This window comes from Calonectris borealis, chromosome 24, assembly GCF_964195595.1.
Source record: "Calonectris borealis chromosome 24, bCalBor7.hap1.2, whole genome shotgun sequence".
In the NCBI taxonomy this organism is placed as follows: domain Eukaryota; kingdom Metazoa; phylum Chordata; class Aves; order Procellariiformes; family Procellariidae; genus Calonectris; species Calonectris borealis.
The window spans coordinates 5,632,691-5,659,937 of NC_134335.1; the positions used below are offsets into that span (position 1 = coordinate 5,632,691).

Consider the following 27,247-nt stretch of genomic DNA (forward strand, 5'->3'; position numbering starts at 1 on the left):
ATCTCTCTCTGCTATAACAGACTGTACTTCTATATTAACGTGTCAAGTTGCTGGGAAATTTACTGCCTTGCAGGGCCTATCGGGCCGCAGAGACCGCGCCGTGTCTTTGCCGCGGCTCGTCCCGTCGCGCCGCCCCTGCCGCGCCGGGGAAAGAGGCGGTTGGGAGCGCGGGTGCGGGAAAGCCTGGCCTCTGCCTGCACCCGGGAGGCTGCCCGGGAGCAAAAGGCTCACTTGGGGTGGGTTGTTTTTTTTTTTTTAAACCCCAGTGAGCCTGAGCTTAGACTGAGCTCTTCAGGGGATGTTGCCGCGGCCCCTTCGGCACGCTGCCGGGCGTCCCTCTGTCACCCCGCTCAGTTCGGACAATGACGTGGCAGCCCCAGGAGGGCAGGGATGGTCCCCAGGGGCGAGAGGAGAGCCGGGCAGCCTTCACGTCCCCTTCCAGGCAGTGCCGGTGCCGGCCGCAGTGGTTTTCAGGTGATCATCCCGGTATCCCAGCGCTGCGGGAGAGCCCTCGGCACGAGGCTTGGGTGTGCGATGCCCTGTGAACTGGGGGGTCTCAGCACGTTCTGTGCTCGGGGAGGGGGCACGGGGCATCCTCTCTGGCATTGTAAGAATGGTGTTTAGTTTTGGGGTGGTTTTTTTTTTTTTTTGCTCCCCAGGGTGCAGACCCTTTCGGGGGCCGCGTCTGCCGGCCCCGAAGCGCCGGGAAGCGGCATCGGCGAGCGGGCTTTAATTGCTTTTTGCCAGGGCCGGGGATATTTATGGGTGCGGAGATTGCCAAGTTATTTATTAGATGGAGTATCTGGGGATAGAGTAATATAAATCACTGTGGCCGGTATTGAATGGAGCAGACGCTCAGTAATTTAAACAGCTTTAATAAATATGCTAAAATATGAGCCTTGTCGCGGGCTGTAACGAGAGCCGGTTATCGGGGTCTCGGCCACGGCGGGGGGGGTGGGGGTGGCGTTTCCAGGCCCTGCCTGGCGCAGGGGACCGGTGAGCGGACCCCCGGGGCCATGTTCAGCTCCGGTCCGAGATGCCGGTTTGGAGATGTGGGGTCGATGACCGAACAGGGCGACGGGGCAGATCTTCCCAGCGATGTGCTGATGGGACCTGATGAACTGATGTATTGACGGTGCCTCTGCTCTTCTTTGTGTCTCGCAGTTCCCCCCCAGATTGTCAACATCTCGTCGGACATCACCGTGAACGAGGGCAGCAGCGTGACTCTCATGTGCCTGGCCTTCGGGAGACCGGAGCCCACCGTCACGTGGCGACATCTCTCCGGGAAAGGTGAGACCATGCTTGGGGCTCGGTGGACAAGCCACCCGGGTCCAAGGAGGGGTCTCACCCAGCCCTTGTGGGATGGACGGATGTCCCTGTAGAGGTGGCATGAAGGTGGTCCATGGTTTGCTGGTGTCTGTTGTGGAGGGTGGGATGGACGGATGTCCCTGTAGAGGTGGCATGAAGGTGGTCCATGGTTTGCTGGTGTCTGTTGTGGAGGTGGTGGCCCTTTGGTGTGCCCTGGTACGAGGGTGAGGATGCTTGTTAAGTGATGTTCCAAGTTTCCTGGGTGAAGGGTGACGGTGCCACCACGCGTTCGGGACGTCTCCCAGGGCAGGGCTTCGTGAGCGAGGACGAGTACCTGGAGATCACGGGCATCACGCGGGAACAGTCCGGAGAGTACGAATGCAGCGCCGTCAACGACGTGGCCATCCCGGACGTGCGGAAAGTCAAAGTCACCGTCAACTGTGAGCGCAAGGGATGGGGGAATCGTGGCGGGGCGGGTGCGCGCGGGCCCCGGCGTGACGCTGCACGGCGTCTCCGCAGATCCGCCGTACATCTCCAACGCCAAGAACACGGGCGCCTCGGTGGGCCAGAAGGGCATCCTGCAGTGCGAGGCCTCGGCCGTCCCCGTGGCGGAGTTTCAGTGGTTCAAGGAGGACACCAGGTGAGGGGGGAGCCTGGGGACCGGCAGGGCGGGGGGCACCGTCTCAGTGGCGAGGCAGGGAGAAGCGGAGGGGGCTCGGTGGGGTGCAGGGAGTCCGGTGGGGGGACACGTGGGTGTATAGTGGTGTTGGCTGGTGGGAAGGGAGGGGGCTCTGAGCGTCGTCATCTGCGTTTCCACGCAGGTTAGCGAACGGGCTGGAGGGCGTGCGGATTGAGAGCAAGGGCCGCCTGTCGACGCTGACCTTCTTCAACGTCTCGGAGAAGGATTACGGCAACTACACGTGTGTGGCCACGAACAAGCTGGGCAACACCAACGCCAGCATCATCCTGTACGGTAGGTGCCCTGGTTTTTTTACAGCAAGGAGGAGGAGGAGGTGGTGAGGCGGGCAGCTGGCCAGCGACGGATCGACGGAGCAGAGCCGGCCGTATTTAATGTTGCCAGCCCATCGAACGGCACAAAATCGAAGCGGCGAGGTCCCACGGAGAGGATGCGTCAGATGATGAGATCCCCATCATGGCATGCACAGCCAGGCGGCGGTCGGTGGCGGGCACGGCGCTTGCGGGCTCACGGGTGTTTAGGGGTACGCAGCAGAGTCGGGTGGCCGTTTGCCTTTGCGGAGCCGGGGCCGTGGCGGAGAAGAGGCTCCCAGCTGAGCCGCGGGCATCGCTGGAGCGCAGGGCCGAGGAGGGGGCCCGGGCCAGGTGAGCACGCGCTTCGGGTGCACGGTGTGAGGTCTTTCCTGGGTGTTGTACTGGCAGGACTGCTGGCAGTTGTCATTGAGGAAGGCGATGTGTAGCTGTGGCGTGTCCCTGTGGTATTCTGGAAAGCCGAGGGGGCTGTCATGGGCCGCCGGCAGGAGCCAGCGTTCCCCCGGCAAAGCTCCGGCACGAGGGAGAGGATGGAGTTGTGTGGCAGGCTTCAGGAGGCATGGGAGGCAAGCAGAGCATCCGTGCCAGCGTGGACTTTGGCACCATCAGGGTGGACAGCGTGGGCAAAGCGTTGCGCTGTGGCAGGGGCCAGCGTCTTGGGTGAGACAGGGGCTACCCCTGTCCCCCGGCTGTCTGGGACCGTAGCGTGTGGCAGCGATAGGGAAGTGGTGGACCCGGCTTGAGGGCATCGTGGTGCCGAGGCATGCCCCTTGGTCTTCCCGGAGGTGCAGCCTCGTGGACCCTGTCACGAGAGTACTTGGGGATTTGGGGTGGGGGTGCAGTGCACCTCTTTGCCTTTCGTTGCAGGGCATCGGTGAGCCCGGTGCTCGGGGCGCCTCGAGGTGCCTCGCTTCGGCACGGGTGCGTAGCAGGGGCTCGGGCAAGGGGGAGGTGGCTTCTAGGCATTGTGGGGTTTGTGGGTCATTGTAGCTGTTGGGGAGGGGGTGCTAGAGAGGTGGCAATGGGGTGTGGAGCAGTAGGGGCAACGGGCCGTCACTTGTCATCGGGCAGGGGGCTCTTCCCGGTGGGGGCAGTGCCCAGGGGTGCCCGGTGTCGTTCCTTGGGGAGAAGGAGGAGGGGACACATGCCGGGGGGTGGGGGGCACGGGATAGCTGGAGAAGAGAGCTTGGATGGGATGAGGTGGGGGTGGAATGGTGCGAGAGTCGTGACAGGAGGTCGAAGCATCGTCCTGCAGTGGCATAGCAGGGCAAGGGGCTTGAACGCTTGCCCGTGCCAGAAGCAGAGGGGGTCGGAGAAGATGATCTATGTGTGAAGGAGCCTTCTGGTCCTTTGTGTGGTGTGAGAGAGCTGGGAAGAACGGTCAGCGCTTGGGGGGGGCTGTCTGGAGCATCAGGGGTGTACGTGGGTCGGGATGCTAATTGTCAGGGCAGGGGGGCTCCCAGGGTGTGTAGGTGTGTGCGTGTGTCGTGGCGTAACCTTGGTGGGCAGCGAAGCCCCCACTCCGCTGCTCCGTCTCTTGTTCCTTCCCTTCCTCCCGTGTGCTCGTCAGTGGGATGGGGAAGAGAATTAGGAGGGTGAGAGCGTGCGCAGTTGTGGATGGAGAGAAAAAAGACAGCGGCATGGATGAAGGAAGTGCCGTGGTCTGTTCTGGTCAGTCCTGTTCTGTTGGGGTTGAATGCGTTCCAGCGTGTTTTGGTCTAGTTTGTGCCGATTATCTGTTCAGGTCTGTCCTGCTTTGCTCCGTGAGGGTCTAATGGGCTCTGTTCTATGTTGTAACAATCCTGTGTTTTGTCCTGGGCCGGTCTGGTCTGTTCTATTCTGCTCTCCTTGTGTCTAATCTGTTGCATTCTATCATGCTGCTCTCTTCTGTTCCCGTCCGATCGGGTCTGGTCTGTGGCATTCTATTCTCCTCCAGTCTGTTCTGTGGCGTGTTCTACTCACTGCTATTCTGGGCTGTCACGGTCTATTTTGTTGTGGCCTGTTCTGTTCTATCCTGTTAGGTGCAGGTCAATTCTGGTCCGGTCTATTGTGGTGTATTCTAATTTGTTGTGTCCTGGCGTATTCTATTCTGTACCGGCCCACCCTGCTCTGTTCCATTCCAGTCAAGTCCCTCCTGCTCGGGTTTGCGTTTTGCTGCGCCGGTCTATTCTGTTGTATTCTGTACCGTTGCGTTTGGACCTGGTCTGTTGCAATCTATGCTGTTTTGTTAGGGGCCGGTCCAGTTCTCATCGGTTCTCCTCTCCCCTGGCCCGGTCTCTTCTGTTCGTGTCAAGGCTGTCACGTTCTGTTCCTCTCTGTTCTGGTCTGTTGTCTTGTGTTCTAATCAGTCAGGTGCAATCTGATACAGGCTGTCTATTGTGTCCCAGTCTATTGTGTTCTAACTCATTGTACGGTGGTTGTCCGTGCCAGGCCGGTCTGTCGGGTTCCATTGTGGTCTGGTTTGGTGTAATCTGCTGTGGTGTCAAATCCAAAGCCCGATCATGCCCCCTTCCTGTCTCTCCCTCACCCCATGGCAGGACAGAGGGGGCATGGGCACCGCGCGAGGACCTGTGTTGTCAACGGTGTGTGTTGCTAACTGGAAGGGTATTGTTGCAGGAGCTGTGCTAGAGGAAGAGAATTATATCAGGAAAAAACAACTTTATTTCAGTAAACAAACAGTAGTGTGTCAGCGCGCAGGGGTTGACCTACATTTTGGGGTGGGGGGGGCTGTCTGTCTTTGCTCGGCATGCCTCCCAGTCATCGAGGGGTCGTATCTGTGGTCCTGTGGCCACCCGCCACTTGATGGGAGCAGCGGCAGCGATAGTCCCACGTGGCGCCAGGCGTCTGCCGGTGTGTCCCCAGGACCCGTGACTGCTTAAGGCGCAGGGATGTGCTGGGGCGGGGGGAGGTTGTTGGAGAGCAAAGGGTGGTGCGGGCCAGGAGGTTGGTCCCTGTCTGGTAGGGTTCCTCTAGGCTAGAGCGGTGGTTTCAAGGCGCTGGAGTCTGCGCCTCTATATTTGTGGCCGCCTTTCTGCTTCCGCGCCCCTGCCTCAAGCACCGCTGTCTCCCAGCCCGTGCCATGATTGGCATAGGTGCCCATCAGCGTGTCCGGGTTTGGGGGTGTTGATGGCGCCGTCTTGGGGTCGGCATGGGTTCTTTGGCCTGCGTGCGTCAGAGCATCGCATTGCGGCTTGGCAATCGGCGTGTGCCTGCGCCCAGTGCCGTTGGCCAGGCGCCACTACGGTGCGGGGTCTTGGGGCATCTCCCTGTTGTCACCTGTGTGCCTCCTTGCCCTTCTGTCACGCTCCATCTCCTGCAGTAGTTGTGTCTTTCCTCTCTCCCTGGGTCCTCGTCCCAGTTGCAGATGGAGTCTTGGGATGGAGTCCGTGTAGGACTCCGCGTCTTCAGCCGCGCTGCCGTGTGCCGCAGGGTGTCCGGTTGTCCCTGTTTCTGTTTGTCTGTCAGTGTATTGCTGTGGGTCAGTGGTTGCAGGTCTCGGTGCCTCTTGCTCCATGCACGTCTGTGTCTCCGGGCACGTGGGGTGCCACCTCTTTCCGGCGGTGTGTCTGTCTGTCTGTCTTTCTGCGTGGTGATGAGGCTCTTTCTTGTTGGTGTTGGTCTCTGCGTGCCCTTCGGGTCCGTGGTGGCACGGAGCACCCTTGCCTCCCGGTTGTCTTGGATCGTGCGTGTTGTCTGTCTGTCTCCCTGCGGTCCTCCCTGGGTCTGTCCTGCTCTCCCCGTGTCTGGCCAGGCGGAGGAGGACACCTATCACCTGGCGATGAGAGAGAGGGCGCACAAAACACCGACAGCCACACACCGAAAGGGAGACGTGGCAAGACGGAAGGAAGAGCCCGCACACCGACAGCCACAAGACCTCCTGGGGGAAAGCGAGGCACAGAGCAAGACGGGGAAGAGAAGGAGGCACAGAGGAGCGAGCATGACCCCGAGAAACAGGGCCCAGGGGAGAGAGGCACAGAGATGGAGACACACAGCAGGGAAGAGAGGCACGGGGAAGGGAGAGACACCAGGAGGAGCAAGGCACAAGCAGGGAGAGGGGGAAGAGACATGCGGGGAGAGAGGCACGGAACCAAAGAGAACTACATGCGAAGAGAGGAGAGATGGGGAGAAAGAGGGAGGGACACAGAGAGAGGACAGGAGAGGAGGGAGGAAGGGGAAGAGGCAGAGATGGGCAGAGAGAGGCAAAGGAACGGAGAAGGGCCAGAAAGTGCAACAGAGAGGGGCGGGGAGGGACAGAGGGAGAGACGCAGCAGTCACGGGAAGAAAGAGGGGTAGAGGAAGAGCCGGAGAGACAATGAGACACGCAGTGGCACAGAGAGAGCTGGAGAGGGGGGGACACGGAGGGAGAGACATGCAGAGAGGGAGCGACACAGGGAGAGGAACGAGACGAGAGTGACGGAGACCCACAGGGAGGGGGAGAGATGCCCAGAGACAGCAAGACACAGAGAGAGGAGAGCAACCGCACCGCAGAGAGAGCTGGCAAGAAAGACACGGGGAGATGGACAGAGAGACAGAAGGGGAGACACCAAGAGAGGGAGACGCCGAGATGGAGACCAAGAGAGGGCGAGTTGGGGGCAGAGAGACGGGGACAGGGAGAGATTTAGGCACCCAGACCACAGCAACTACAATGAAAGAGCGCGCTACAGACAAGCCCAACAGAGACCGACAGTCGCTCACAGACGGAGAGCTACAAGGAAGGGGGAGATGGTGGGAGGCAGCGGGACAGAGACATGGGGAGTCACGCACGCAGAGAGAGAGGAAGAGGGAGACCGTGAGGCAGAGCTGGAGCCAGAGGGCGAGCCCCAAAAGAGACAGAGAAAGGAGGACAGGCAGCAGGGGAGAAGGAGACACGGGAAGGGTCTACGGAGAGCTACGCAGCAGGAGTGATGGGGGCGGCGACAGAGGGAGAGGGAGGCAAAGAGAGAGAGAAGGAGGAGGCTGAGGGAGGAGGAGAGGGTCACACACAACAGACGGAAAGGAGACCCCCAAGCACAGCTAGGAAGAGAGCGGGGGACAGGGGGACGCGTGCACGGTGGAGAGGGAGGCCAAGAGAGGGGTGCCTACATGCAGAGGTGCGTAGGAGGGACCTGGGCAGACACAGAGAGAGAAAGGGAGCCCTCTCAGAGACACCAGAAGACTTCAGAAGGAGGGAGGGAGAATTGACAGAGTGAGACAAGGCACAGGGGCACACACTCCAAAGGACACATCCGAGAGACAGCGGGGGGGACACATACAGCGCGGAAGATGCAGGGAGACCGAGATGACCACCAGACACAGGAGGGGAGGACTGGGATGCAGGGGGACGGGGGGGAGGTCGATGCGTGGACACAAGCGTGGGTCACTGCCAGAGACACAGAAAAAGGAGGACAGACAAAGACCAGCCAGGGAGAGGGAGGGAGAGGGTGCCAGAAGAAGAAAGAGAGAGACGGCGGACAAGGACTCAGAGTGATGGGGATGGAGGCGCGGGGAGACAGAGTGTCGGGGGGAGATGGGCAGAGAGATGCCGGCGGAGGGCAGGGCAGTTAAATAATAAGAAGGATGCAGCACAAGACAGGCGGAGATACTAAGGGGGAGATGGCAGGGGAGAGAGAGAGGGGAAAAAAAACATAGACAGCAGAAGCCACGAGGACAGAAAGACAGAGAGAGAGAGGGACAGAGAACTGGAGACACAGGGAGGGAGGGACAGAGACAGAGAGTGAAGCAGACAAGGAGACAAAGACAAGGGCGACAGACAGACAGAGAGGGGAGAAGACACAGAGAGACCCAGACAGAGACCTAGAGCCAGATGCCAAAAGGGGGAGATACAGGAGACCGGTGGGGAAAGAATACCGCAGAGAGGGGGAAAGAGGGCCTCAGAGGGAGACGGCAAGAGATGGAGGAGGGGAGAAGGCGACCCGGAGAGACAGCAAGGGGCACGGGGGAAGCGAGACAAAGAGACAAATGGAGACCCAAAAAAGGAGGGAGACGCAGGGACACAAAACCCACAGGGGCAAGGAGACAGTCAAGAGACAGAGGAACGGGGAGACGGAGATGCGGGGACGCCGAGGGTCGGACAGAGGCACGGAAGGAGGAGCAGGGACACGGGGCAGAGGGACGCAGGGAAAGAGAAGCAAAGGGGAGAGGACCAGGATCTACAGACAGAGGGAGTAAAGGAGGGAGGGAGGGACACAGAACAAAGGAAATAAAAGCACATCAGGTGACAGAGGATGGAGAGGGAGACTGAGACAAGGAGGGATAGAGATGGGGACAGACAAAGAAAAGGGGGGAGACAGAGACTGTCAGGGAAGGAGGCACACAGAGAAAAAGGAGCACGGGGAGAGAGGGAAATACCAGGCAAGAGAGAGATGGAGGGCAGGCGACCGGACAGAACGGGAAACCGGAGACAGGCACAGAAAAAGGAGGACCGACAGCAAGGCAGATTGGATAGTTTCGGAAGGGAGGACAGGCACACCGTGACACAGACGGGAGGAAAGACCCCAGGCAATGGACGGAGACAGAACGGGAAATGGAGGGCGGGAGACAGAGGAAGAAAGCCAGGGAGATGCACACAAACATCAAGAGGGAGATCCAAAGCGGGGGTAGGAATTGAGAGAGACACGGCCCGCAAGACGAGGGAGAGGGAGAGAGGGAAAGGGACCCAGAAGGAGGCGTGGGGGGGCAGGGAGACCAGGGAACGAGGGGGAGACATGGCAACAGAAAGGTAGGTGTGCAGGCAGACAAACGGACAGCCGGGAAGGCAGACCAAAAGAGTCAGGGGCCCCACGGCACAACGCAGGGAGAGAGATGAGGACTCAGAGAGAGAGGGGGGACGGAGACGAGGGGAGACGGGGATCCAGAGGGAGACACGCTGCAAGGCGGACACATGCGGACAAACACCAGAGAGAGACGGAGGAAGAGATGCAGAGAAATAAAAAGCAGGATTCGGCAGGAGATGGGGGGAGATATGGACGGGGAGGCAGCAGGAGATGGGGAGGTGGACAATGAGGCCACACCGGCATAGGAAAAAAAAAAAGGGAGGCGAACAGAGAGAGAGGGGGAGGCAGAGAGGAAGGGGGAGGCAAACAAAGGGGGAGAGGGAGACAGAGGCAGGGAGGTGCAGAGAGAGAGACGAGGGGCTGGGACAAAGAGGGAGACGCAGAGAGCGTGCGCGGGCCAGACAGACGCGCACGGAGAGCGCATAAACCTGCCACCGACAGAGACGGAGAGAGACAAGGGGGGGGGGCACGCACGGAGCGCGGCAAAGAGGGAGGGAGGCAGAGAGGGACCGAGCCAGGGGAACAAGGGACACACAACGACGGTAACAGGGAGGGGAGAGAGAGAGACATGGGGAAAGGAAGACCGTGAGCAGGGAGAGACAGAGAAAGAGCGATGGGGCCAGAGAAAGAACGTGGTGCGGGGCCACAGAGGGGCAGGAACGGAGAGAGGGGGGCAGACGGAGATGGAGAGGGACCGCAAGACCCTCACAGAGAGACACTCGTCAAGAGAGAGACCCAGGGACAAAAAACAGACAGAAACTATGAGACAGAGAGATGCAGGCGTACACCCACAGAGAGAGGGAGCCAGAATGGGGGAGATGCAAGAAAGGGGGGGTGCAACAAAGAAATGGATAAGCGGGCACTGAGGGAGAGGGAGGCAGGGACAAGGACGGACCTGGACACCTAAAAAGGGGACGAGACATGAAGGGGGAGATGGACAAAGGGAGCCTGGCACCAAGGCGGATGGAGGGAGACGCCGTGAAAGACAGAAAGGCAACGAGACGAAGGGAGACATGGAGGCAGGGGAGGGACGGAGTCAGACACAGAGGCAATGGGTCACAGAGAGGGACGCAGGCGGAGTGGGGCACGGGCAGAGGGACGCCGAGGCCCCGGGGATGCCCGGGGCGATGTCAGGAGAGATGGAGGGTCGTCGAGGGAGACAGACACCCACGAGGGGAGGCAGGGCAAGAGAGACATGCGTGGACAGAGAGAGACGGGGGTGGACGGGCACAGGGAGAGACCGGGATGGAGGGAATCGGGCAAACGGGGAGACAGTGACAGAGAAACACAGAGACGAAAGGGGAGAGAGAGCGCAAGGGACCCAGGGAGGGAGAGGGGTAGAGATGGATGGGGGGACAGAGGTGGGGAGGGAAGGACAGACAGGGACGGAGGAAGACGCTGCAAAACACAGGCAGAGGAAGAGAAGGGGAGACAGGAGGAGTCAGAGACACACAGGGACAGACGGCGACACAGGCAGACGCAAGGAGACAAACAGACGCAGAGCGGGGACAGAGACGGGGCGATGCGGAACAGGGCCAACTGGGACACAAAGAGAGACGGAGAAACAGGGATCAAGAGGGAAAACCAGGGACAGAATCAGACACAGAGGCAGGCAGGGAGATGGCAAAAGACCTCACCTCGCGCTCGATCTACACCCGCCCAGCCTCCCATCTCTCACGACGCTGAAAATTTTAAACTCCATCGTTTCGTGACACCGACGGGCGAGATGGCCGCCTGCTGCCGTGCGTCCCGCGAGTCCTTCTCTAACCACAAAGAGCAAGTCTAGGAGGGCGTCTTCCCTAGCTGGCTCCCTGAGCACTTGTCACAAGAAGTTCTCTCCTACAAACTTCAAGACTTTCCAAGGCCTGCTCGTCACAGCGGTACGATAGTCCCAGTTGATGTCCGGGAAGTTGAAACCTCCCATAAGGACAAGGGCTATTGATCCAGACATTTCTCCCAAGTGCCTATAGAATAACTCATTGGTGCTTACGTCCCGGCTGGGCCCGCTACGACGTCTCCTTTCCTCTCCCTCGCTCTTCACCAGACCTCCCCATCCCTCTGGCCCCTTCAACCTCAGCCCGGTCGCTCTCCTGACCTTCCACGGCCATCTGGCCACATCCCTCTATGCCTGGCCGTTCGTTTCTCTCAACGGCGACCGATCTGCCTGGCTGGAGATCTCAGCATCTGTCTGCTGAGCTTCCTCGCCGGGCGTTCTCGGGCTCGTGGCACACCTGGTCCCTGCCCTGTCCCCGTCCCTCTGTCCCTCGTCGTCTCCTCCTGCCTCTCCACAGGCATAGGGAGCGTGGGCAGCCCCGTGCCCACCCCTCGGCGAACCGCCGGGTGGCCGTCCCCGCTTCTCTTACTCTGCCCGGCTGTCACCTTTACGAAATAACAGCCCTCATCCGACAAGACGCAACAAACCTCCGCTCCAGACCTGTACCCTACAGCCGCCCACCCTCCTCCTCGCCTGGCCTGCCCGCCGAGGACCCCCCTGCACCGCGACCGCAAAACGTCCCCGCGTACCTGAGACTCCACCATCTCCCGTGTCGGCGAGCCTTTATTGCTGGCCGTGAGTCGCGTGGCTCCCGAGCGCCGAGGTCTGCGGTCCCGGCGGCTCTCTCGCGGCTGTTTGTGTCTTGCCGATCGTGAAGTTGTATTTGTGCCCCGCGCCCCCGCACCATGACCCGCCACCTGCGTGCACACCCAGCCTCTCCCAGTGGCGTGTCTCTGTCGCTCGTGTCTTGTCCGCGGCCCTAGACATGCTGGCCAAAACGCAGGCTTCCTCTGCGTGACGGGCATCCCGGCAGCCTCCCTCGCCGATCGTCCGCTGCTCTCCGCCCTGGGAGAGCGCATCCGTCCGCGCCGCCGCTCCCCTGGCTGTCCTAGACACCTGCCTGACAGGAACAAGCCCCGCATCAGCCCCCTGCGATTGCACCGCACCCCAAACCCCATGGCCTCCACGGGGCTCTCCCGGCCACCCCTGGCACCCCAGGCTCTGTCCCCGCCGGATACGTGGCACGGGGGGGACTGCCCCCGCCGCCTGACTTACAGACACCCTCTCCCCAGGCTCGGCCGGCGGGTCTCGGTGAGGCTTGCTCCCATCCCTGCGGCAAACAGCATGCAAGCGCACCACCTCGCCACCTAACTCCACTTTCCGGGACTAAAAAAAAACCCCGACATGCAGCCTGACAAACCCCTTCACCCGCCATGGGTGCAAACCTGCCGCGCTCCCCGTCGCGCTGCTCCTCGGCTGTCGCTACCTGCCCGACGACTCCTGTCCTCCACGGGTGGAAGGGCCGCGTCCGCCCAAAAAGAGATGCTCTGCTCCTTCTGGCCCCCTGCCCGCACCCTCCTGGGCGTCCCCCGCCTTGCCTGCCGCTGCCCGCCATGCCGTCCTCTCCCTCGTGCCGCTGCTAAGGACCTGCCTGCGCAACGATGCTCCGCTCCAACGAAACCGTGTCCCCGCCTGGAGCCCCGGCTCCGTGCCCTGCTCGGCTCCTGCCAGCTCGGGGACCCTCAATTCCCAGCAGGGACACGGCACGGCTGCTCCTACCTACGGGGCCTGACCCGCTGCCGCACGGGATCCTCCGAGGAGGGCGACCTCTGAGCGTGGAGAGCCCGGACAGGCGCCTGCCCAGGACATGTTCCTCCCAAACATGGCCCCTAAATATCCCTTGAGCTCCTTGCCTACCTCCTCGAGACCACCCGGACCCCACACCAACACCGCTCTTCAAACAACGGACAAACCCATCATCCCCACGTGGGAGGGGAACGCAGCACCCGGCAGCAGGGGCTGCCCGGGATGGGGAAGGGGATGGGATGACGGGGAGGGCGGTGCGTGACCGCGACCGCTTACACTCGCTGCCAGCCCTAACGCTGTCCCTTGTCTTCCCCTTCTTTTCTCTCCTGCTCAGGGCCCGGAGCGGTGCACGACGGCGGCAACGCAGCGTCCCGGGCGGCCGCCGGCCTCTGCCTCTGGGCCGCCCTCCTCGCTCGCCTCCTCCTCGACTTTTGATAAGGGAGCGGAGGGTCCCGGGAGGCCCCGCCGCGCCTCTCCCCCGCCACGGGCTCAGCCTGCCCCGCCGCCCGGGGACTCCTCTCCGTCGGACGGGCGATGCGCCGGAGGACAGGCGGCGGCGCCGAGCGTCCGAGGATGGCCGTGTCTCCTGCGTGCCGGGATCGTTCTCGCCGCCGGTTACGCTGTACAGATCCCACCACGTGCCACCAGACTGTCACCCGCCACCATCACCCCGGGGATGTGGTCCTGCACGGATGGGCCTCCCCGTGGTCGCCTCGTCCCCGACACGGGGGGCGCGGAGCTGTCGGGGTGGGCGCCGCCCAGAGCCGTCACCGGGAATGTCCGTCTCGTCATCTTGCTAAGCCGCCTATGCCCAAAAAAGACCCCAAGGTTGAAGCCCCCTGGCTCTGCCTTCAGCCCTCTCGGTCCTGAATGTCAGTTCTCGCCGCCAAAGCTCCTCCCTAAGCGCCCACGACGTCGCCGGCCCCCCGCCGCCTGGCCTCGCCTCCGCTCCCGAACCCTTCCCGCGACGCTCGCCGGCCCTTTCCGAAGAAGGCCACCCGACACAAGCAGTTACCCTTCAAGGGTCACGCACCTCCCGCTCCTCTTTCTCCCATCGTACACCCCCCAAAACCCCCTCGCCTTCCTGAGGGCACGAGGCTGCTCTCCCAGGAACGTGAGCCCTGGGGACCGCCGCCGGCCCTTGCAGGGACTAGAGCCTTTCTGCCGCGTCGGGCGGCCGGCCCGTCGCCCCTCCTCGCTCTGGACCCCCTGCCCCCCTAATGGCGGAACCTGCCCTGTGGCTCTCACCCTGATGCACTTGTCGGGAAGGTTCCCCCGGGCTTGTTTTCCAAGCACTTTCCAACCCGCGCATCGTAAGCACAGCACCACCGGTGCTGGGCAGAGGCACTAAACCACGCCAGGTGACAAGCCCCTTTTCCTACAGCTCCCACGGGACCGTGCGCTCCCGGCCTCGACGTCTGTGTGTCAGCCGGTCCGTCTCCCCATACCGTTTAGCCAAGCGTCTCTGCCTCCCCGAGGGACGGAAGAAACACGGGAGCCCCCACCCCGAGCTGCAACATCCCCGCTCTGCCTTTTCCCATGCTTTCTGCCCAAGGAGAGTCCGATGCGTTTGACGCTGCGGAGGAGGCTCAGGCTCTGTCGATTCACTGCACCGGCACGGCAGGGACAAGGACGGCTCCTATGCCCCCAGCTCCCTGCTTGCTGACCCTCCCTGCTGTGACATGCCTTCCGCGACAAAATGGATGCGCCCAGACTCTACCCTCTGCTTCCTCCAGCCACCCTGGGAGCTTCCACTCCCTCCCCTGCCACCCACGACAGCAGCGGCCGCATCGCCTCCCCGCGTATGGAGTTGCGCCGCGCTCCCCCTCACCCGCTACGTGCTTTGGGGCCGTGGTCCGCGGACGGACCCTCCCGTCCCGCTCCTGAAAAGTCAGGTGCGGTGCCGGACCTTATCCCCGCGACAGGGAGACACGATTCTACGGCGACGCGCTGAGCAAGCACACAAAGCTCCCGTCCTGACCCGACACCTCCCCGTGCCTTGCCCCTTCCTTCTCCCTCCGTAAGTGAGATGGCTTAAGAGCGATAGCCACGCACGCGCCGTCTTTCCCGTACGAACTCTGCCGCTGCCGAAACCTCCTTGCCCTGCCGGCCCGCTTTCTGTGGCTGCGAGGAAGCTGGGGCTGATGGTGCTCAGCATGCAAGATGATAGAAGAAAAATCCCCAAGCCACGATGGGCCACCACCCCAGGCACCTCGTCCCCGCTCTCAATGGCTGCCCGGGACCCGCGCCAAGGCTGTCACACAAAAAAAATCCCCCAAAACTACAAAATCTCAATGGATGCTCCTGCCCCCACACCCTGGGTGTTCAACAGGTACCACGGCTGATTGACAAAAACCACGTGGCCCGAGGTGGGGTGACCGCTCCGGCGCTGGCCCGACGCTCTGGCTTACCTGATGGGCGGGGATCCGGCACGGCACGGCACGGCACTGACCGGGCGAGTCCGCGTCCTGCGGTCCCTGCGGTCCCGCTCCGCTTCTCCACCGGCATCCCGGAAAGACAGCGCTGGCAGCGATCCCAGTCCTACCCCGCGGCCCCAGGCACCTTCGCAGGACGGGGACACCACCGTCTTCAGCTGGCACGTTCTTCCTCGCGTGCCCACTCCAAAAGTACCCTTGGGGCGCGGGAGACGCCTCGCCCTGACGCCTTCCCCAGTCCGCACCTCCCCGCGACGGCCCCCCCCGCCGCCTCCCCGTGCCAGCCCCAAATTTCTCTCTCCTCGCAGCAGAAGCGCTGAGCTAGCCCCAGAGGCCGCGGCGTATCGGAGAGCGGAGGCGATGACGACGACGAGATGCTGCGACGCGCACCGAGGCCGGCAGAGCCAGGGCCACCCCCCTGTGACCCCCATTCTTCTTCCCGGGCCGGGTCGGCTCCCCTGTCCTCCTCTGCCGGGACGGCGTTCGACTTTCTCGTGCCATGTAACGTGCCATTGTGAGGAACGTGTTGGCTGTCCGAGGCCGGCCCCGCCGCGGCTCGGCCGGGTGGTGGACCCCTTCGCGACCGCCGCTCTCCGCGTTCGGACGCTCGGGGGGCGCCCGGGACGGGGAGGGGGGGGAGCACGGCTCCCGGGTCTCTCTTGCCGACGGCCGCGACGTCCGGTCTTGAGTTTCCGTCGATCATTGTATTCCAAGGGTGGCTATAACTACCTGAGATTTGTGCATGTTACATTGTAGTTGTAACCTTTTCTAATTCGGCAAGAATAAGAGATGGTTGTGATTGTGCAGTGTATCAATAAAGTTTGACGAACTTTGTACCCTCGGGGCTTTGCTTCGCGGACCCCCGTGCACCCCGGGGAGGGACGCGGTGCCCGCCACGCCGAGCCGGGAGGGCTCCCGAGCGCCCGGGACCTCCGTCGCTCCCGTAGCCTCGCCCGACGCTCTTTGGAGCCTCTTTCAATCGCCCCCTGCGACGGTGATGCTTCCAGCCCCCCGACCCGGGGCCCGCTGCCGTTCTTCCCTGGGAACCGGCTCCGCCGATGGGTCCCGGGTCCCGCCCGCCTCTGTGCGCGGCCGCCGATGAGCACGTACCTGTTGACGGAGCCCCTGCAGGGTAAGGACCGGCTTTGCTCCCATCGCTCACCTACGTTCAGCAGAAGCGGCGTCATCGGGGGGCTTCCTTCTGGTGACTGAGCCGTTCCCGGCATCTTCTCCGTCGTCTCGTAACAACGCCTGCTCCGACAACTAAACCTACCCCCGTGCAAGGGACACCTCTACAGATGACACGCTCCGAAGGGTGGTTTGCTCCTATCGTGATCTGACGGCGCATGACACGGACAAAATGTCTTCATCAAAGGACAAAGATGGCGAAGACCGGGAGGAGAAAGAGCCGCGACCCTCGGCCTCTCCCCGGCACAGCTACCATCTCGCCCTAAAAACGCGGGGCTGAGGCGGCAGGCTGCGCCCCTGGGGACGCCGCACCTCCCTACCCCATTCCACCAGGAAAAAACATCCAACGAGCTCCCCTAACGCGGGGCTGACGTCCCTCGGCCGTATGTCCCAGGATGGGAACGCTGCTGGGGGCACCTGGGGGGACCGCGGCGGGGGGGACTAGGGGCTGCGGGAAGATGCCGGATGCATTGGGGGGGGGTTGCTTCCTTTGTGCAATCCCCTCGGTGGGAGTGGGCTGCTTTTTTTGCCTTCCCTGACATAGAAGTGAAAACTCCTGAGAGTTTATCCCCAGACTCCACAGCGAACTGCCCTCCTGCTGACGGCGGGCGCTTGTGCGCATCAGGCAGCCCAGCAAACGGCTCCATCCCGGCACCGCTACAAACTACCACAACTCCGAACATCAGGAACTCTGCTGTCCGCCTTAGGCGACTCCGGCAGAAAGGTAAGTGCTTCCCAAAACCCACCGGCCTCCCTGGGAGAGGGGTCTAGGAGGGGAGAGCTGTCCCCCTCCTGCCCAACGCTGCCCCGGGGACCCCGAACACCGCTGCCTGGGGCTGTCTGACCCTGGCAAAAAGCATCGCGAGCCCGGCGGTGGGGTGCCCGCCGGCTCCCTTTGTGGGTCGAGGAGGGGTTTCTTCTATGGCCCTCGGCAACACCCGACCTGTGTCTAAGGACAAGGACCGCAGCTGTTAGGGACAGAAAGCATATTTCAGACCATGACATCCGTCCACCAAAACACACCAAGACATATGTCAATAAATTAATGCGTCCGTCAAACAGCCTCTCCCTCTTTAACTTGCTCTTTCATCCCTCAAACCCTGCCACCAGACACCCCTTGCTATCTCACCTAGAGCACCAAAAAATTGATGTTAAAGGGAGGAGGTGAGGAAGACAGCCCCAGTACCTCCATACCCGTCCTTGGGTGCTGGGTCAGATCCCTCCCCATGTCCCCGAGCATCTGGGCGCTGCTTCTCCTGCCGGGCTTGCTCTACCACGGATGACCATCCCCACCTGGGAGTCCTAAGACCTGCACAAAGACCCCCACCGTCTTTTCCCCTGGGAGAGGCTGCCGAGGACAAAATTGGCCGCAAGACGCTCTCCTATAAACCACGGGTGCCGGGGAAGGCTGGCTCCAGCATCCCCGTGGGGCTTCCTTCTGTGCCAGCCTGAGCTGGGATGCAGAAGGCTGCCTGCGCCCGTCCTGTCCCCGCGTCCTCACTACCCTGTCCCTCACTTGGGATGTGCCATGAAGCCTTAAGGGCACGGCTCTCCCCTTCCTCCGCACCAGTACCTCTCAGCTGCCACATGTCACGCCACAAAGCCACACTTTGCCATCCCTTTTGGTCTCTCCCCATTCTCCGTGCCCATTTCAAGAGCCGCACAAACTCATCGTAGGGTCAAGAAAAAAAAAACCAAAAACCAGTTCTGCCATCGCTACTGACCGACGTCTGATCCTACAAAACCATCCTGGGCGCCTCGGGGAAGCAGGCGGCCTGGAGGCTACGGTCGAGGCTGAGGACCAAACGCACCGAGAAACCTTCTGCAAATCAGCAAAAAAAGCCAAGACACCGGCCCAGACAAGCCCCGCACACCCCTGGCCCGTGAGGTTGCACCTACACCCGAACGCGTGGCTCCGTCCCGCCGTGCTGCGCCTGTACGCAGCTTTGCACGGGGGCACCCGGTTCCTACACCCACCTCGCATCGCTGTCTCTCTCCTTCCCGCGGGACTCGCTTCGGCCACTCGGCAAGCATCCCCGGCAACGTTGCGTGGCCGAGGGCTACCTGGAAAGCTCTTGGGGCCCCGAGCAGCCGGGTGGGATCCGGTTGTGGGGGGAATAGGGCAGAGCTGTGCCCCGCACCCTCCCCATCTACTCACCAAAGCCTTACCTGCGACGGCATCTCTGCTGGGCTCGCCGGCGCGAGGTCCGGGTGCCATCTCTCCGACGCTCTCCCGGCCCGTTGCCATGATTCGGTGCTCCCACCCGGCGTCCCTCCCCGCGTCCCTCCCCGCGGCGCAGGGCGGCCCCCGCGGCAATGAGCACCACAACCAGACGGAGCGGCCACATGGAACAATCGTTTTAATGGATAGGCAGAGAGAGCCCCCCCCACCCCTCGCCGCCCGCCCGCCCGCGCCCCCCGCGCGCCCCCCGCCATCGGCCGCGGGGAAGGAAAGGAAACCGAAGGAGGAAAACCAAGCGCGGGGGAGACCCCCGCCGAAACGTACCGCGAGTCGACCGGTCCCGTGTTTCGGCCGACGGCTCAGCCGCGGGGGCGGCCGGGTGCCGATCGCTTCGCCTTCTTTTCCTTATTTTTTTTTTATATATATATATATATATACACACACACACACGCGCACGCACACACACATATACATACATATATATATATATAAAAAAATATAAAACTGAGCTATATAGATCTCCCTCTGTCCCTCGGTTCGCTTTATTCCGCCGCGAAGAGGCCGGGGCCGCATGGTAAAAGGCGACGGAGAGGGGCCCCGGTCCCCCTTCATCCCCGGCGACCCGAGGGCGGAAAGGCGAGGGGGTTCGGGAACGCGTGGACCGAGACCGCTCGTCTCGTCTCGTTGAGGACCGATACACACCTAACTCCATATACAGCATGCAGTAATGGCAGCGGAAGGACCCTGCTGGGAACCGTGTCTAGAACGCTAACAAAAAAAAAATTATATATATATATGTATATTTATATATACTGTATATATATATCCCATAAAAAGATTCAGCATCTCTCTCCGCCTCGACGCGCGGCGAGCGTCGCCCGTGCCCTCGGGCAGGAACTGTTCGGACGACCACTTTTTGGGCCGCTTTCGGGGGGTTTCGGCACAGGACTCCTCCTCCACCTCTTCCTCCTCCTCCTCCGTGCCGACTCGCCGGGCTCGCGAACCTCCTCGGCCGGTCGCCTCCTCAGGTGCTCGGCAAACCAACTTCTTCTCTCCGCTTGCTCCCCCTCTCCTTTCTGGATTTGTTTCTTTCTCCCCCTCTTTTTTTTTTTTCCCCCCTCTTTTTTGCATTTCTGTTTTTTAGGAACTAAGAGTTCTAGGCTCGTATCAGAAAATATAATTAATAAAATTAACCATGACTCAGAATCCCTTATCATTCACGATGTCCGCGGGTGGTATGATGAATGCGTGGCTCGACGCCGGTCTCCTTCCTCCCTTTCCGTTGGTGGCGGCGTGGTAACTGTTGAAGATCTATATATCTATACATATATATATATATATATATGTATACGTGGATATATATATATATATTCTGGAACACAAATGGCGGCACGGTCCATGAGAAGACGGGGAACTCTCAGCAAAGAAGAAAACCGGTCGGAGGGGTCTCTGCGGGAGGGAGCGGGCGGGCGGGGGCGGCGAAGGGGACCGGGGTGGGGGGAGCACCGCGCCCCGACGGCCCCGCCCATCCTCCGTGCTGGCCCGCACCAGAGAACGGTAAAACCGGGGGGAAAAAGGGGTGGGAGACAAAAATAAAAAAGGGGAAAAGAAAAAAGACTCAGTCGCGTTGCATCTTCAGCAGGAAGCCTTGGATTGATTTTTTTTTTTCCCCTCTCTCCAAATTCCCGTTGCGTTTTTTTGCGTGTTTTTCCTCTCTCCCCCTCCCCCAGGTGGCCTGGCCGGATACTCTCTCAATTCTTATGATTATTTTCGGAAACGGTGAACACTTCTTCTTCTTCCTCTCCTTTCTGCTTGCACTCGCTGGCCATGGTCGTCGCCGCCGCTGCTCCGCGGGCCGGCTCTCGGGTCAAAACTGGCGGGCAAGCTGGGCGAGCGGGAGGGCCAGCAGCCACGCGCAGCCGCCTCGCCGCCACGCGCCGTTGTTCCCGTCGTGCACCGCGCCGGGGCCTGCGGGAAGGGAGAGAAACGCCCGCGTGGTTAGCCACCAAGCCACCAAAAACCATAAAACAAACCAAAAAAAAAACCCCAAACCCCACACCATTTGGGCCCCCCGGTACTACTGCACGTGGTGGCATCGCCCCGGGTACCCCCCGTGCCGTCCTCGAGGGCACGGCGCCAGCCATCTCCGTCCCCACCGACCCCGGTCTTTGGGACACAACCCCCCGTGGTCCCGCTTCAGCCCTTGAAGGTCGCCCCTTCAAGCTTCAACCCCATCCCAAGCCCATCACTGCCAACCGACCTCCTTGTCCCCTTTCCAAAATTCGTCCAAGTTTCCAGAGACGATAGCTTTTGCCCAATGCTCCGCCAGCCCCGGCTAGCTGGAACGCCCCGTCGTTCCCCTCTTGACTCCCTTGGGGGGACACAATCACCACCCACCCACCCAGTAGAGACCACTACACTCGGAACTCGGGTGTTTTGCACCTCCCCAGAGCCTGGGTGGGACTTGCCACTGACAACGCGCTCTGCCCATGGTCCCGGATCATCTCAAGAAGAACGAGATGGGACGAGGAGGGTGGTCAAGAAGAGCCCAAGCCCATCCACGCCTTTGGGGATCACGGGGGGGTAAGGAGCTCATAGCTCACCATGGGAAAGGATGTGGAGGGTGCCTGACCCAGTGGCTTTCACCAAAACGCCCCAAACAGTTGGCCCAGGGGTGATCTCAGGAAGGCATCCACGCTGGTGCTCTGCCGGAGCGGGGCTGCCCACGAGGTCTGATCGACCCATGGTTTTGAAACCCCAGGACACATCCCCTCGCTTCAGAGCCCGACCGGGGCACTGAGAACCATTAACCATCTGGTCTCCCACCAGTAGCATTCCTCCAACACACTCACAGACACCTCACAACGCTTCCCACTTCGCCCCAAATCCTGGCACGGCTGGGAAGCCGTGTGCAAGGGCAGATCCGGAGACGCGATCGTCTCCGCGCTACCTCCGTAGCCCTCCCGACATCTACCAGTCATCCCGAGGGCTGACCACTCAATGCATCACAAATGAAGCCGCCTGGCTACGGAGCCCCAAAATCCAGATGACACCAAGCCAGCCGACAAGATTGCACGGCAAAGCGCCGGCTGCCTTGGCCACGAATAACGCCGGGAAGAGGACCGGACGCCTCTCCGTCCCTATTGCATCCCGAAAAAAAGGCACTAGAAGCATCCCAGAGGAGGAAGGACCTGCCACAAGAGTCACAGCCACACGAGGAAAGCGGACCACTGAAAACATCCCCGCTTTCGCCCCGGCGACAGGGAGGAGAGCGCGGCGGCGATGGGGAGGGAGTGGGGGACCGCGGAGGGGGGACGAGGCATGCAGAGGGCACAGACCACCACCAGACGGGCGGGGAGGAGGCAGGATGGGAGGGCAGGTAGACCACAGCGAGAAAGCCCTAATTCATCGCTATACCAGCGGGAGCGATGGGGCGGTGGGGCGGGAGGTGGAGGCGGTGGGTGCCGTGGCTCCCGCCGGGACAAATTGGGGCGGGAGCTGGAGGGGGCCACGGGGAAACGGAGCGGGGGGAGCGCTGGTATTGCAGGGGCCCCAAATTACTGACCTTTCCAGGGTGTCAGAGCGGTAGTTGTCTCTTCTAAAAATTAAAGAACAAGTGAAAGTTAAGGCAAAAGGGCAATGGAAAGCGCAGGCTCGAGAGGCTTCGCTCAGCCTGCCCTCGACCTGGGGCCGGGGGAAACAAGCAGATGGGGGAGCGAGTGCGATGCTGCTGCCCGAATCGCGCCCTGGTCCTCTGGGGCCATGGTCCCCCCGCTCCGGGAAGAGTCCGCAGTTGCACCCCAAGCAAAAATCAAAGCTCAGGGGCTGTCATTTGGGGGTTCGGCTCTCCCCTGCGCTCCTCCTGTTCCCCTCCGGTGCGGGTTCGGTGCCCATCCCTCTCGATAACCCTGCAACATCCCAAATGGATGCATCGCCCGACACCAGCCTCTGGGAAGCGACACGCTTCCCCCCCCCCCCCGAACTCTACAAAATGATGTGGTTTCACCGAGCACTCCATCACATCACAGACAGCACCAAATGAGCTGCTGAATGAGGCGGCAGGCCTGTAATAACAAGTGCTACGTGTTAAATAAAGCAGTAGTTGACCTCCCTGAAAAATCAGATTAAAAAAAGGATTAGAAGATATACACTACATTAGCCTCTGTCGCACGGCCCCGGAAAGGCTCACGTCACGGTATCCGCAGGGATTAAACCTCTTTTTGGGGGGTGGGAAAAAACTAAAACACTCGCTCGGCCTCAGGAAAAGGGGATACACGCAAAATTGGTCCCCCAAAACGGCACGAGTGAGACGTTTCTCGTGCCGCAGGTAGCACAGCCATCGCATGCCACTTCCCTCTCATCTTTCATCACAATAAATAAAGACACATTAATCGCCGGACCGAAGGATCCGGTTGCTTAGGGACGGGTGAGCTCGGCCCAACGATGCTCGATAGCAGCGTGCGGACCGCGTTGCTGCTAATTAGGGGGGGTTGTTCCCAGCGGTGCTGGGGAGCCCTGTGCCAGGGGACCCCCCCTGCGTGTCACGGTCCCCTCGGGTCTGCTGTGGGTTAGGGGAGGCCTGGGGAACCATCACCCCCCGAGGGGACTCGATTAATAAAGACTGAAAGGATCATTAAATCAATATGGCTTTATGGAAATTACGGCCGGTCAAAGGACTCCGGTTTCATTCCCTGATGGGAATCACGGACAAAGCTAAGGGGGGTCATGAAATAGGCTTAGACTTTGGCAGGACGCTTCACTGCGTCCTGCCCGACGCTGCCATGAGGGCACGAGTTGTACAAAACATCGCTTACGGGTTAGAAACCAAATCCTGACAGCTCTCAAAGCCGTCAGCGGGGAGTTCTCTTTAACTTGGGGGGCTTTTCATCTGCGGATGCCAGACCGAGGTCCCACGCCACTTAAGATTTTAACCCCATAAACCCGTAGGGAGCCTACAAACGTTGAGGCTAAGGACGAACACGTAGCCCAGGCTAAGGACGGACCCGGGCCGGGGCGGCTCTGCGGTGCCGGAGGTGTCCGTCTCCCTGAAAAATGGGGTTACTGGGGACACCGATTACCAGGAAGGCCAGTGGGGAAGAGAGCCGAGATAGTTCCTAGGCAACGCTAATGATGGCTTAACGGGCAGGTAAAGACGCTAATGTTCCTCACTTACAGCACGGACTTTTTTTGGGGAACAAATGGTTGTTAGGCTCATTAACATCCAAGGTTAGCTCTACATCGGGGCTGCGGGCACGGAGCCGAGCAGCCGAGATGGGACGAACTCCTCTGCCGCAGCTCGGGGGAACCCGAGGCGACTGCCGATACGACAGCAGGTGAGGACGAGCTCTTCCTGCGATGCCGCACCCGCGGAGAGGCTCGGCGAGGCCCCGCAACCGCGGAACGCGCTTCCCGAGAAAGCTCGGCATCCTCCGCTTCCCTGGCCTGGGGCTCCCCTGAACCACGTCCAGCCCCTCCCCGAGGATAGCAAGAAGTAGACATCGCTTCCCAGGCTCCCAACACACCTCGCTCACCATGCCGCAACGACACGCTAAACAACTCGGCACATATTTCAGGACTGCCCGCTATCCCGGCGTGCTCTGCACCGCTAAGCACCCAGCGAGGGACCTGGGGCGAGGAAGGCTCATATCCCCCCTCCGCTCCCCTCCAGGCATACCATAACAAGAGGTGAGGAAAAGACAAAGCAGAAGCCAGGGACACAACGCTGCAGCACAGAGTCACCCGGCGCACGCTGCTTGAGCTTGTGTGCTCAGGGAGAAAACAACGGAAGGGAAAAATTACACGACGATGGATTATTTACGACTTTGCAAAGACACCGGCATGGGAGATGCCCGGGACGATGGAGATGCTTGGGATGATGGCAGCTGGTTGCCAATACATCGTTCCTCTTCCAGGGAGAACAAAACTATCCCGGAGGAAAAAAGGGTGCGCTGCTTTGGAAGGGGAGTGACACAAGTCACTGCACAGCCATTGCAAAAGGGTGACAAACACCACAGAAGCGCCTACCGAGCCCCTGCCAAGCTGGCCACCGTGCCCGCTCACGCTGAACCAGAAAAGCTTCCCACGCACGTACGTGACGACAGAAGGAAGACGCGAGATGGGCATTGCCTTCTGCAAAGATACGCAGGAGGACAGCAGCAAAGAGACCGGCTTTCCAGGGATACCCTTCCTCCTACCCCACTACGCTTCCTTCCTTTTACTGGGTTTTCTTTCTGCTTCTTGCAACCATCGCACGCCGACAAGCCAGCCGAGCCCCCACGTTTGGACCCACCGGGACCCTGCCGCGCTCCAGCCCCACCTCTCCTATGGAAGGGGGGGTCTCCTGCACGGTCTCTGTGGGTTTAATTAAATCCTTTGTACGCGCCAGGAAAGGGTTTGCAATACCAGGACGGCTCGAGGCCATAGGAAACCGGTGCCTTCCATCAAATGCTCTTAGCGGTGATTAATCCCAACCTCCACAGCACTCCACTGTTCGCTTACCATGGGCTGGTATTAATGTCACCCACGGTCAACGCTCGCCACGGGGTGGGACTGCCAGGGGGAGGGTGGGTGGCAAGGAAGAGGAAACGTCGGGGTGACGTTGGGAGAGGACGGAGGTCCCCGAGCCCCGCTTTTCCCATATGGTTCAGCAGTGAGGTCCGCCTGCCCCGTATCCCCGGCAGGGAAATATCCCCACGGCAGCGGCCGGGAACGAGATGTCGAGCAATTACAGCCCTTCCCGTGAGCGGTGTCAGATGGGTGCATCGCTCTCATCACAGCGCCGGCACGCAGACAAAACAGCCCCCGGATGGGGGTACAAAGCTGCTCCCACCCCCTGCCTCTTCTGCACCTTCCCACCTCTCTCTGGCACCGTCAGGAAGAATATATCCGCTTGGCAGGAGCGGGGAACGTGACCTGGAAGGGGGCCGTTTATTCTCGGGCGGGGACGGGGTGCACTGCACGGCAGCCTGCGGCGCGGTCCCGCGGGTTTGCCGCGACGACCCTGAGCGCCATCTCTCCTCCACTGATCAACACAGGAGGATGCCTTGAAACAGAGACTCTCCTAGGTCTTCCTCAGAACGAGAAGATGGAAACCCGCTGCCAGGTCCTAACTTTGCGTCGACGGCGGACCCCGAACACAGTGCCAAACACCCCAGAGCAGTAGCAGACACGGGGCCTGAATCAGGAGTTAGGTTTGGAGGCTTTCACACTTTCCCTGGGCTTGCCCCAACCTCCGATCCACACGTGGGGCAGAAAGCAAACGCACCTCTCCCCCAAAAAACAAGAGGGACCCTTCCCGTGTCTCGGTTAAGCCGTGCCCCTCGGCGCTACTCACCGTAGAGGATCATGCTGGCGTTGGTGTTTCCTAGCTGGTTGGAGGCTACGCAGGTGTAGTTGCCGTAGTCCTGCTCGGAGACGTTGAAGAAAGTCAGTCTGGAGAAGAAGGCTTTGTTCTCCACTTTCAGTCCTTTCTGTCCTTCAGCCAGCCTGGGAGAAAGGCGGAAGGGGAGAGGGTCATGGGGATGGCGTTGGGAGGAGAAGTACCCGCTATTTTCCAGGAACCGCTATCCCTGGTCCTGCCTGAGAGCCGGGACATCAGGCTTGGGGGAAAGATCAGGCATGAAGAGGGAGAAGGGAAGGTGTTGGGAGAGATATGGGAGATGGACGCTGCTCTGCTGGGTCTCGTCCGCCAGCCCACACCGTCCCCAGGATGTCTACAGGCATCCTCACGGATGCAGAGTCACTGCTGAAGGGGATGGGGCTTGCCAAATGCCGTGCCGAAGGAGGGATGCTCACACACCCGAGGAGGGTACCTGGGAAAGGCTCCTTCCCGCCCCGCAGAAGAGCCCGGCTTCCCTCTCGCGTTGGCCTCGAGGGCTCCTCGGCCCCCCCGGCTCTGCGGGATGCCATCTCGCACCTTCCCTTTCCCCGACCCCCGAGAGCTCCCCGCAGGCCCCTGACGGGGCGGGCAGCGTGCCCAGGCAGCAGGCGCTGCTGCAGACCCCCTTGGTGGACCCAAAGGCGGGCTCTGCGCCGCGTAGCGGGGAGGCACTTCTCAGCCGTCACAAACCGTGAAGCCTTAACCGAGTGCTTTGACTTCCCTGAACTGGCGTCCCCATCCCGCTTCGCTCCTGCGGCTCTTTTACTTGCTAATTCCTCCCGGGAGGTGCCGGATCCCCATTATCACCCCTGCCGGGCTCCGACTGCCGATCCGGGCGCGCCGAGCCCGCTCCTGCCGCTGCTCCGCGGGCCCTCGTGATCTGACCTACTTCTGAGCGAAGCCTTTCATCTGCCACACAAATATCCGCCGCTTTGTACACTCCGCCTGCTCCTTTCCTCCCAAAACAGCCTAGGCAGGCGGCCCCAGCCTCCCCTGCAGCTCCTGTAGCATCTTTTTCGGCTAAAACATGCAAACCCTGTCTCTTGACCGACACCGCATTTCTTCTGCCTTTCCAAGAGCAAGAGGCTGATGCTGCCTTCTAGCCAAAGCGTTTAAAAAGATGACAGGGATTTCATCCGCTCCTAAATACTTGGATTTGCACTGCCAATATTGCTCTTGGCCATTATGCTTCACCCAAGCGGGGATTTACCACGAGACCGTAAAACGGAGGCACGGGCAGCAGTGATCCTGCCCGCGCTGCCTACCCAGATGGAAGCCAAAACCCGTCTGACAGAGGCTCCTGCAAAAATCCCAACCCCCCCAGATGCCCCACATCTATTTTCCACCACGCAGACAGCACTGAGTTAAATATAAAGCCCTGGCCTGCTTTTAATA

The 27,247-nt window shown here is 61.0% G+C and overlaps 2 protein-coding genes across 8 annotated transcripts in view; one reads left to right on the plus strand and one right to left on the minus strand.

Annotated features, from left to right (window-relative positions):
- The window catches only part of LOC142092697 (opioid-binding protein/cell adhesion molecule homolog), a 301,027-nt gene extending 287,923 nt beyond the window's left edge, over positions 1-13,104 (plus strand). For both annotated transcript variants that reach the window (XM_075173011.1, XM_075173010.1), the window contains 5 exons: positions 1,165-1,290; positions 1,614-1,748; positions 1,828-1,948; positions 2,130-2,281; positions 13,004-13,104. In XM_075173011.1, coding sequence (XP_075029112.1) covers positions 1,165-1,290; positions 1,614-1,748; positions 1,828-1,948; positions 2,130-2,281; positions 13,004-13,104 — 635 coding nt within the window. The remainder of the gene's footprint in view (positions 1-1,164; positions 1,291-1,613; positions 1,749-1,827; positions 1,949-2,129; positions 2,282-13,003) is intronic.
- Positions 13,105-18,897: 5,793 nt separating this feature from the next.
- The window catches only part of LOC142092696 (protein CEPU-1), a 348,616-nt gene continuing 340,266 nt past the window's right edge, over positions 18,898-27,247 (minus strand). For 3 of the 6 annotated variants that reach the window (XM_075173004.1, XM_075173007.1, XM_075173003.1), the window contains 3 exons: positions 25,808-25,959; positions 22,040-22,072; positions 18,898-20,442 (listed from right to left, as the gene is read on the minus strand). In XM_075173004.1, the coding sequence (XP_075029105.1) occupies positions 20,342-20,442; positions 22,040-22,072; positions 25,808-25,959 (286 nt within the window). In that variant the 3' untranslated portion in view covers positions 18,898-20,341. The remainder of the gene's footprint in view (positions 20,443-22,039; positions 22,073-25,807; positions 25,960-27,247) is intronic. The other 3 variants (XM_075173006.1, XM_075173009.1, XM_075173005.1) reach the window with 1 other exon arrangement.